We start from the raw sequence: 11,964 nt of genomic DNA, 5'->3' as shown, positions 1-11,964 counted from the left end.
GGGGGGGGGGGGTTTCAGAGTGTGTCGGAGTGTGTTCATGATGGTTAATGTGTGTGAGGGAGAAGGAGAGACTCGGAAGGAGTGAAGGAGCGATAGAGTGTTGGTCCAGGCTATCTGTCTACGCCTCAGTGCTTTTATAGGCTGATCAAAGAGACAAGCCAAGATAGCTGCTACAACCAAATGCGCACACACACACACCACACACACATATACGCACATGCTTCTTTTGTGATTGGAGGGAGCTTGGGAACGTGAAGAGTCTGGATGAAAGGGTAAAACCAGCCATTAAGATATGAATTATTTGGTGGATGTGAGCATGTGTGTGTCTGTATGTGCATGAACGATTGTGTGTCAGTATATTTGGTAGCATGCCCATGAATGTACGAACACAGACAAACACAGTGAATTTCCTGGTGACAGAGGACTGTCGGTGCTCCTCTTTAACGCTGAAGGTTGCCGTAGATACAAAGCGACTCAGTGTCGGGGTTTGATGGATCAGCGTCCAGCCGACCTGGAAAGCTGTTCAGAATACTGATCACCTCCGAATACTGATGGGAAGAATGTGTGTGTGTGTGTGTGTGTGTGTGTGTGTGTGTGTGTGTGTGTGAGAGAGACACTGTGGGAGGGAGAAAGAGGAACAGACATGTGTGTCGCCACTTGTGTGTGTCTTTGTCACAAAGAAAGCAACAGTGAAAGAGGAGAGGGGAGCAGGGGTATGCATGTCGGAGTGATTTTTTATGTGTATGCGAGTGTCTGTGCATGTCAGCGTAATTGTTTATGCATTTGTGCGTTTGTGTATGCCAGCGCAATTGCGTGCATCTGCCACTGCCTTCTTATCTTGTGCTCACTCTAAGCAAACCAGCAGCGCACCATCCAGCCTTGCCTGCTTCATATCAATCTAGCTGATGTTAGAGCAACAATGTGGAACCACTGTCGAGGCATCAACAAGCACTCAACCAGGAGCAATAGAAATACATGGCAGTGAAAACTGTTGGCGTGCTCCTCCTGTCCAATGAATCGTAATGTCAAAAAACCCAAAAGCTCCCTCTTCGAAGCATGAATGGAGAACTTGAAGCACTACTCTTAGAGAAGTGTCAAATTAAATTTGACAGCGTTTCACTGGAAACAACTATTCACATTTGGGACTGAGGAGATAGGGTCTGATGTGAATATTACAAAATTAAAAGCTCTTGTAGTGAAATACAGTGAATGCAGACAAATCTGACCTGAGTAAATAAGATGCTATAAACTACGTTCAAGTCTCCCACCTCTCCCTTTTTGTGTTGTTTTGTGCTTTCTTTGAAAGCAGGCAAAGTGATCAAAAAGTGATTTATGTTCCCTTCAAACCACTCAATACCCTATGATGTCTGACTGTGAGGCTGTGAGGAGACAGGGTATACTGTAGGTATGTGCGTGGTGTATTTTTTCAGATGTGTGTGCAGGAAAGACAGAGAGAAAAGGAGAGAGAGGGAGAGAGATTGAGAGAGAAAATCTGAGTGTTATTGAACATGGAAACATTCATTATGGAGCTTAAGCACTGGCTGCCAAATTAAACAAAGGCAGAGTGGGAAGATGATTTGTGTTTGTAATTGGAGAACTGCAGAAAAGAAAGGGAAAAAATCACAGAGAGTGGGTTAACAAAGGGGAAGATGAGAGAGTAACCTTGGCAGGTGAGTCTGAATGAAAAAACAAAAAGAGAGAGTGTTAATCTCCAGACTATGTGCAAGCCCCAAACACTTTTGGTGGCTAAGGATTCAATTAACTGAACCATATAAACCTTTTCTCAGCATCTAGTGCCACGTCTCATTCCCTGAATATTGGATTGCTCTGAGTCCCCTATGTGCCTTTAATAAAGAATACTGCGCTAATAATTTAACACCAGAATTGGGCTCAAATCATACTTGGAACTGGACTGGGAGAGAAATGTAGAAATAAGAGAAATAAATCCAACCCCACAGCCTCCCTCTTCTAATCTTTGTCCCTTGTCTTTCTCTCTTTGCTCCTATGCAGCTTCATTTCCTCCTTCTTATTCTTTGCTTTTAATGTCTTGCTCTCACTCTCTCGTCTGCTTCAAAAAGTCACTTCATGTTTTTTTTTTTCCTCCTCTCTCCAATCTCATGCTGACCTAGATGCTCTGATGAAGCATGTCAGTCCAACATGGAGTGATGTTCTTCAAAATACATACACACATGAACACACAGGCACACAAACACTCACATAAAAACACAAATGCCATGTCTTGGAAGATTAAGAGAACATCAGTCATGTATTTGAGTTTGTGACATGTTCCAATCCCCTTGAACATGATTTAATTTTAAAAGAAATTACTTGTTTTACTGCCTTTTGGTTGAGGATGTTTTTTTTCCACTTGTCTGTCTGTCTCTCTCTCGGTCTGTCTGTTTGTCAGTCTCTCTCTCTCTGTCTGTCTGTCTATATGGTTTATTGCAAAAGATCTGTCTTAAATTTTTGTTCTTGTCTAATACTGAATACAAAGAGTCATTTCAAAGAGTTATTTTCTAAAAGCAATTTGAAATGATTGCATTGCTATTAGTGTTATATTATATCGTTTTTTTTCCCAGTACATATTAATTGTGGCAATACCTTTGACATTGGGGAATCAAAAGTCTCAGAAGACAATATACATACTAAATATGGTCAATGATTTTTCTGCCACAATGCAGTGCACAAATGATATGGAGGAGCTGGTCACAGCTTGAAAAAAATAAAACTAATTGTGGGTGTTGAGGAAGACATTTTTCTTTTACTATGTGAAATTTAATTGACTGTTGCACTCCAGAGTCATAGTTTGATCGATGTCTGATGTTGCATATATGGCATAATTTCCTGCCAGAATAACAGTTGAGTGTGTTGACTTTTTTGTATGCCAACTGCTAAAACAGAAAATGCAGAAGCTGCTCACAGCTGGAAATTAAAACTAACTACGGATCGTGGTGAAACAGCTACAGAAACTCTCTTAAATAAACCACATTTTGCTCTGTTTATATTAACTATAAAGTGGGAGTATGTTAATTGCTATCTATCTATCTATCTATCTATAGCCCCCCTTCTTCTACCTCACCCTGTCTGTCCCTGCCTTCTCTGCTGCTTCCTCTCCTTGAATGTGTAGCTGTAGCTGCCTGTTTCCCATTACAGACCACTTAGTTCCACATACATTTCTCCTGATTGTTATTACTACTAAAGAGAAGCCTACACACACCCCCCCACTCTCCATTTTCATTCTTCCTCCTCCCTCCTACCTTCATTGTCCTCTCCCCCTGTCTCGGCTCTCTTCTCTCTTTCTTTCTTACAGTCCATCTCGCTGTCTCTGTCTCATCAGTGGATAATTGAAAGCTGAACGTCAATAAAGCAAATGATTTCGATTCAATTTATTTTGCCAGCTCCAGTCAGCATCCACTAGCCCTGTCCTTTCTGCTGTCTTTCATTGCTTTACTCTCACTTTCTAATTTCTCCTCCTGTTTGGATTGTAGCTTATTGTGTGCAAGTATGTGTGTGTGTGTGTGTGTGTGTGTGTGTGTGTGTGTGTGTGTGTGACTGAGAGTGTGTGTGTGTGTGTGTGTGTTTGAGAATCTGTATGTGTTGATGAGCTGCCAAAGCCTTCAGTAGCAATCAGCAGGACTACCAAGAAAGGGAAGGAAGGAGTGGAAATGAGACAAAAAGAAGTGTTGAAAGATTCACGTGTGAGCACAGTCAACATGCACAAGTTGAAAAGTATATATATAAAAAAAAAAAAACAGAAAAGATGACAGAGAAAGATAGAACACACGGAAAGGAGAGGAAGGGTGAGGGATGTGAGGGTGCGTACTGGGTAAAACAGAAGGCTGAAGGAGGGAGATTGTGCTGATATTTGGTGTTTGGCTAATAAGCTTAGTGGCAGAGCTAAGCGCTAAATGTCAGCCCTGATATATGTCTACAGCTCTGCTTATGTCAGCTGGACACACATTTATACAAACATACACATGCACACCTATGCAGATACTTGGATTCTGACACACAATCACACGCCAGTGCATGTGTTTGTGTATGTGTGTATCTATGTGCGCGGGTCCGTATGTGCATCACTTCCTCTCTGTATGTGTCTGGATTCTCAAGTGACACAAGATGCCGTGACCTGAAAATTAAATCTCAATCTGTCTGCCACCTTCTCACCCAGCACCCCCTCCCCCTCTCCCTCTCTCTCACCATCTCCCTGGCCATTTATTGGGGAATGACTTGTGCCCTATTGGCTGTTTGCAGAGTCTAGGTCGTCCAATCGATTGTCGAGCTTATGTGTGAGTTGGGGAGCTCAGTGACTGCTGATGCAGCCCAGAATACTGTGAAAGTATCCAAATGCACATAGACACATGCACACATGCATGCACACACACATATAGCACATGCACCACACACATCTAGTATGTGGGTTGCTGTCAATGGTAAACTGGCCCCACAGGCCAAATGTGATTTAAAGTCACTGAATGGGAAGTGACAATGTTACCAATGTGCAGATCATCAAACAATAGGAAATCCCCACGGGACTAAAGCAGTGAGCTACAGAGCACTATTGATTACACACACAAAGTGCACACACTAATGAAAGCTTGTGTGTCTGCAAATGGAAACAGCAGGCAGAAGTGAAAATGAATCATCCGCCTGTATGAATGCGTAAGCATGTGTGTTTGTGTGTGTGTTTGTGTGTGTGTGTGGAGGTACGTCATGGCAGATAGCTCTCATTTAGTGTTTAAATTGCTTTTATGTTTAATAGGTCTCTTCATTAAGAGATACAACGAGAGGAGAGTTTCATCTTTTGTTAAACTGATTAAGAAAGGGATGGAGTGAGAGAGAAAGACAAAAGATTGCAGAAAAAGTGGGAAAATGTAATTAGCCTCCGTGTGTTTCTGGCTCTCAAGAAGAATGTCAAACCTTTATGTAATATATATGTACCGGTATGCCTGTGTGTGTGTATGTGTCTGTGTATGTATATCCAACAGTGGATCTTCCAGTTGTTGTCCATCAGAGGACAATTTGGAGGTCCACTGTTGGTCATGCCATAAATCATGCTAAATTTAAGTCTAAAACTCCATTTTGAATTTATTTTAATCATAGCAAAGAATTGACCTGCAGGTGTTTGAGTGTTAAAGTTCACACTCAGCACTGCGTCTTCAGGCTGAAGCAGGGATTTTAACGACTCATTCACACACACCTCCACAGTGTGAATGGTTTGTAGCCCCAGGCAGGCTTTCAGAAGACAGGCTGGCTGTTTAACAGACTGCATACTGAAAGAATAAGTCTCCTTCAACACTATTTTTTGGTATCTTTCTGTAAAAAAAACAAACAAAAAAACAGTTTCAAGCTTCAGTGTATTAAAATGAAGGAGGCAGGGCAATAAAATTATTTTTAGAATCTAATAATAAGAAAAACAATGAGGATAAAGTTGGAATTAAAAGGGTCATATGAAGATAAAGGTAGTTTTCATTTAAAGCCCCCCACCCACCTTTTCCAGCAGGATTGGATCTGATGGTCCAGGTACTGAGAACAGACAGGATTAAAACCAGACACATGGTCATGAACAAACCCATCACGCCTCTGAATCCCCTTCATACTGGGAGCTTTTCTCCGAGTGCTTTTCAGCCTTTACTTTGGTTGGTGCACTTCAAAATTCATAAGTATCATAAGGATTGAACTCACAACCTCAAACCTTCCATGCAGTCCTCCAACAGCATGAGCTTTCTGGTCAGACATTTGACCTTTGTTTCCCTGAGCCTTTGGATGTCTCCTCAGACAAGTGTTGGACTGCTTGGAAGTTCTGATGTTCAGTTTTTATGAGATTATAAGTCCAACACCCAAAGTGAAGAAGCAAAGGCTCTAAGAAATACAGTTATGTGTTGGACCAAAGAGTTCAGGGTGTTACTGAAATCTGTCTGAAATTTTGAGGCTATGGGTTCAATTCTCCGGTAACTTATTGAATTTTGATGTCTGACTTCCAAAGAACAGACACAAAAGCTTTAAGAAACACTGCTGAAATGGCCCTGACCAACTGGCTCAAGGACTCAGAGGCCTACTAAGAGGTTTTGAGGTTAAGGATTCAATTATTGAGATGCTCACTAAATTCGGGAATTCAAATGTCCAATGTGGAGAGTGTGAACTTCACAATTCAAATACCTTCAGGTCAACTCTTGGCTATGATTAAATTCAAAATAGAGTTGTAGCATGATTTACAGCACAATCAACAGTGGTCTGTCCCCTGATGGCTAACAGGTCCCCTGTTGCATAGGTACACAAGCACACACACACACATTAAATTATCTGTAGAAATGTTTCTGGCACTAATCGCCACCTCAGGAACACACAGCTAAGTCACACCAGAAACATAATGATAACAAAAAAACATCATGAGATTTTTCAAAGAAAATGAGCACCACACAAAAAATATACTCTTTCTAACCGAAGCCCACATAACAGTTAGGAAACTGAGCATTAATATTATTATTAAAAAGCAATGTTTTCCAATTAATTTAATTCACTCTAATTTTTCTAAAGCCGCTTTGTTGTTGTTTTAATTGCATTTTATAACCCAGTTATGAAAACTGTGTTTATATTGTTATACTGTATAATGCTGTTATAGCATTACACTATTATAATTATAATTGTCATTCTTTACATTATAGTAGCTGCACTGAAAAACACAGCATGTCAGATAATTGTTAACACTGCCAGGATAGATTAGTACATCATCAGTCATGCATTCCTGTCTGCTGGGGCTTTATGTGAGAAAGTACCACATCATAATTAAGGTCTATATATGTTTTGCAATAACGCTTTTTATTCTCAAGTGGTACTTCCTTGGTAAGATATTGGGATATATTTATACATCTCCAAACTGAAATGAAAAAACTTGACAAAATTTTAGAAACATCAAAATAAAAGCCAAATAAATAGGCTGGAGTTACCTCGAGTTTATGGGCAAGGAATGTTTACTCAGTCCAGCCATCTTCTGGGTCCATTCAGGTGATTTTAGGAACCAAAAGGCAGCCTGTGTGTACTGTGTTATTATTTGTAGTTTTAAAGTTCGAGGTGGGTTAATGTAAATTTTGTAAGAGCAAGCTTGATAATACCATTCAAACTGGCCATGTCAGTCATTTTTACAGACTACTTGCTTGCATACCTGTAAAGAATCATTTACCTCCTTTTAAATGGTTAAAATAAAATTACAAAAAAAATCAGGTTATAGAGCCCTATTGGAAATTAAACCCTTAAATATAAATATAAATACAAATATAAAACTGCTGGTCTTCCTAAAAGTATGCTGGCTTGTGCTGCTCATGCTAAGTGCAACAGAGATTTAATTGCTAAGGGCCACATAATTATCACTCCCTACTAATATTCATTCAATGGAGCATGGTCAAATTGGCTGCGAATAGGACTTTATATGAACAGGTGACTGTTTGTTTGCAAAAATCTCCCTGCTGACTCCTTGTATTCATACAATTTGTCTCACTTAGTGTAACAATACATAACAAGCAATTCAGCCCCCAAAATCACTCCACCCGTTAGACAGGAAACGGTAAATTAAACTCGCTCTAATTTTTACTCTATACCAACCACCTAGTTCTTTGCCTATTATTAGAAAACAATTACTGCTGTTAGGGGGAAATGTAAAAACACTTTTCGTGTTACCTAATTCAGAGAAGTTAGGAACAGCGCAATTTTAGAGTTATTTTGAACCGAATATAAACTGATTCCTAATTTGTGATATCAACTGTCATTTGAGAGGAGTGCAAGCGTATACTGTGTTTCTATGCAAATGTTATATATTATTATCATTTTGAAAGAGTAAACACAGGGATACAGGCAGAGACACAGAAACAGACAGAATGAAAAAAAGAAAAAAAAACATTTAAATAAATCAAATGAACAGAAACAAAAGAATGGAAGACAAAATAAACACAGAAAGAAAAACACAACGAAAAAAGCAAAGAAAGAATGAATCAAAGAAAGAAACAAAAGAAAGGCATCAGGAAAAAGAGCCAAAATAAGAAAGAAATAAAATGTAGTAACAAAAAGAAAGACAGACAGAGACAAAGTGGTGCAGAGAGAGAAGAAAGGGTTGGATTGGGTTGTTGTGCGAAGCTGCACGACTCTATGATGTTCCCTGAGTTCTGACAGCTCCTCTAGTTCAGCACTCCCCTACCTGACACTTCAATACAGCCTACTGCTGCTCCAGGAGCATTTTTGTGTGTGTTTGTGCATGTGCACGGAACAAGTGTGGTTCAACTCAGAGAGAGATTGTTTGGGGATAATGCGCTTGTGAGCATGTGCACGTGGACGAGCATCTTAACCGCCACCAAACCCTAATTCTGTTCCTTAATTCAAAGCAGAATCAAGTTGAGCTGACATACACAGCGGGGGTAAGCACGAGCGGAAGGGTGTGTGTCAGTGTTTGTGTGTGTGTGTGTGTGCATGTGTGTGTGACAGCAACCCCCCTGTGGTGAGACCTAATTTAAAGTGGGGAGATGAACACAGCTCCACAGTGAGAAGCAGCCCCTGACAGGAAAAGAGACAGATGCGCACACACACGCACGCACATACACACACATACACACACAAAGTAAAATTGAAAAAGAATGAACCAGACAGAGAGGAAGTTACCTTTACAGAGAGAGAGAGCGGGGAACCCAGTTGGTGCCTCTTTAAGGTGCAAAAATCAAAATAGAAAGCAACAGTCCTCCCTCTCTGTATATCCGCTTGCATGTGTAAGAGTGTGTGTTTGACTGTGTATGTGGTTTCTGTGACTCACTGGGTTGAGCAGCACGGTGAGAAACAGTTCTCCCCCATGGATGCTTTTGTCCAGTTCCTTAGGTCCACCAGGGTATTCCTTATAGTAGATGGTGTGAGTAAACAAGCCGCATGTCTGGCGAGGCAGCACCTACACACACACACACACACACACACACACACACACACACACACACACACACACACACACACACACACACACCAAAGGGAGGAGTTGTTAATATCTTTCACATCTTCAGTTTACAGGTGCTGACAAACAAATAGCTTATGATAACAGCAGGTACTTATTTCTAGGACAAAATGAGAATCTGTTGTTTTCAATGACCCATCAAAGAGTACTCCACTGATTTTGTATTGCACTCCTATAACACTATAACACTGGCATTTTAATCAGACTTCACTCAGCTCCCTCTGGAGCCACAAAAAACTTCATACAGCTTTTCCCAGTTATGCACGAGTACTGCAAAGACCTGTAAGCAGACTTTAATATGTAAAATAAGTGGTGTTTCCCTTTAAGTGGCATATGAAATCACCATGAAACAACGATTTTAGATTAAAAAGGAAACTAAAGCAGGTGGTTCCTGATCAATCACCTATTTCAAGGCCAAAGTACAAACAAACCAGCTACAAAGATGTAAAACAACAAAAGTAATTTAGCTAGCCGCTTAAAATATGACAGATGTATGGCTGAAGCATACATCTGTAGAGTTAAGCTCTTCTACACGGCAGTTAATAAATATGAGAAGCGGGCAGCAGAGCAGGTCAGGGGTACTGTGATGTGTCATGTCATACAGCATATGGTAATGTTAATTATCACAGTGAAGAAGCACAGGTGTCAGTTCTGCAGATGGTTCAAGTCACATTCTTGCAGCGTGTAACAGACCTTTTTCACAGCTGGCATTTGGACTTGTCATAGGATAAAAAGCATGAGTGTAATTAATAACACAATTGATGGCTCTGTTCCATTTAGGTGTTCCAGTTCTAGGACTCTTCTATTGTGCATGTGGCTCACTGACACAGCTTACTGGGACACTTAAATAGAAAGGAGCTGTCATTAAATGTCATTAGTTCCACCTGTGCTTTCCTCTTATGACAAGTCAACATGTCTGCTGTGAAAAAGGCCTGTAAGTGTCAAATTAGGGTTGTCAAAGGACGCACCATTTCCTGCCTCCAGTGTGCTTGAGCTATAGCATTAGTCCTGAAGAGCTGCCCAGCTGAGATTACTTCACTACAGCAGCAGAGACCCTATTTTTATGCAGGTGCATAGCACAACGCATTGATTTGCACTGGTGAAGTTCAATCTTCCTAGGGCACTGTTAATTTTTTTTTTTCCTCACCTACACCTGTTTGGTATTTTAGTGACTCACTGTTTACCGAAGCAGGAGGAGATGATAATGGATTACTTCTAATCCCTCCTCGAACAGGTGCACTGCGCACCCTTGGCCATGAAAATACTTAAAGTACACTGGCACGCCTTCTCTGTGAGTTGCATACTCTGTATCTTGATTGACGAAAGCAGGTTCCCAGATGTCAATTTTCTCAGATTCTCTTTATCGCTACAAGTGAATCTAACAATGTTATGGCTGGATAAGCGACAGCAACAACTGAGTCAACACTAGTATCATTGTTTTTGGCTTTAACTCTAAGATCTAATGTTGAATGAACTATCAGGGAGACTTCATAGCTTACTTCAACTGTAATATAGCATGCTCCAAACAAGTCAAGGCCAATATAAATATATAAATATTTAATTATTTTATGCTTAAAACCACAAATGATATATAAACAACCATAAAAGACCAGTAGGGTGCAGGATCAAGTGTCCAATAGCTGATGAATAAATTGCTTTTTCATTGGATCATTAAGAGAAGAGAAGAGAAGAGAAGAGAAGAGAAGAGAAGAGAAGAGAAGAGAAGAGAAGAGAAGAGAAGAGAAGTCTTTATTGTGAACTCCTTGTGGAGCACTTCTCTGTGTGAAATAGAGAGTAAAGGCTGGAAGCGTAGATATTGGTTTATCTATAAAACACCCCAGACTCGTTCACACTCACACACACACGAGGGAGAAGGACAGAGAGAGAGGGGAGAGAGGGAGAGAGGGAGAGAGGGAGAGAGGGAGGGAGAGAGAGAGGGAGAGAGAGCGAGAGAGAGCGAGAGAGAGAGAGCAAGAGCGAGAGAGAAGGCCACCAGAGCCACAGACACTCAGCACTATTTCACCAAACCAATTATCCACAGAGCTATAGCTCAAACTGATATAGTACATTTTAAAAAGAAATACACACACACAAGTATGCATGTTTGCGCAAGTGCATGCACACACGCGCATGCATGCACGCACACACATGGCACAATCCCATATCTCAGTCTGATTTGTTCTGATACTCTGGGTCCAGTGGGTGGCTCTCAATCTGCTGACAGAGACACACAAACGCCAATTTTACAGCCTTAAGACAACATCCTGTCCTCCTTGGAGCAAACAAAGATGGAGTGAGAGGCAGAGGAGAAAGAGATTAATAGACAGAAATTGCAAGAAAAATTGGAAGTGAAAAAACGGGAAAGCCAGATAAAACAGGGAGGATGTGAATGAATGTCTCAGTAACTTTACGAGAGGTCAGGAGGCTAGATGAATTATCAGAACCTGAAAGCTCCCCAGCCGGTTTATGATGAAGTCATTTAAAATTTAAATTCAGCATGGACTGAGGTGCACATACAGACACATGAACAAATCATCACACAAAAACTGCCTCTCAGAAAAATGTTCCGCCTCCATGAGCTAAGCTTCGAGTTTGTTTTTCCTTTTTCCTAGCCTCCCTTTGCTATTTAGTCAGTGCAGCATGCAATGTCTTGGAGCAAGAGATGGGCCTTTCTCTATTTTCCTGCACCGCTTTCACATTGCTCCTCAGTTTTAATTATTTAATAATGGCTACTAATACATATTTTTGCATATATACAGTTTTGTAAATAGCATTAGACAGAACAATGTGATCTGAAGGTCTATTTAGTAACTGTATCTTTTGATCAGATCACATGATCTTTGTTTGCAGATGGATGATTGCTTAGTTGTTACGGAATTGCAGATGTTTTCATTTCTGTTACTTTAGTCTGAAGACTTAGAGGACTTTTCCATCATGTCATGCTCAACCATGTCATTCTCAACCTTAGAAACAGCTGTTGA

The 11,964-nt window shown here is 40.6% G+C and overlaps 1 protein-coding gene across 2 annotated transcripts in view; it reads right to left on the bottom strand.

The window, feature by feature from the left end:
• ndst3 (N-deacetylase/N-sulfotransferase (heparan glucosaminyl) 3) overlaps window positions 1-11,964 on the bottom strand; it is a 44,224-nt gene that overhangs the window by 13,054 nt on the left and 19,206 nt on the right. For both annotated transcript variants that reach the window (XM_023418528.2, XM_023418527.2), the window contains exon 6: window positions 8,795-8,923. In XM_023418528.2, coding sequence (XP_023274296.1) covers window positions 8,795-8,923 — 129 coding nt within the window. The remainder of the gene's footprint in view (window positions 1-8,794; window positions 8,924-11,964) is intronic.

This window comes from Seriola lalandi, unplaced genomic scaffold, assembly GCF_002814215.2.
Source record: "Seriola lalandi dorsalis isolate HSWRI2012SDOR001 ecotype SW California unplaced genomic scaffold, Sedor1 jcf7180002054582, whole genome shotgun sequence".
Taxonomy (NCBI): Eukaryota; Metazoa; Chordata; class Actinopteri; order Carangiformes; family Carangidae; genus Seriola; species Seriola lalandi.
This window is presented reverse-complemented; position numbering and strand designations above follow the sequence as displayed.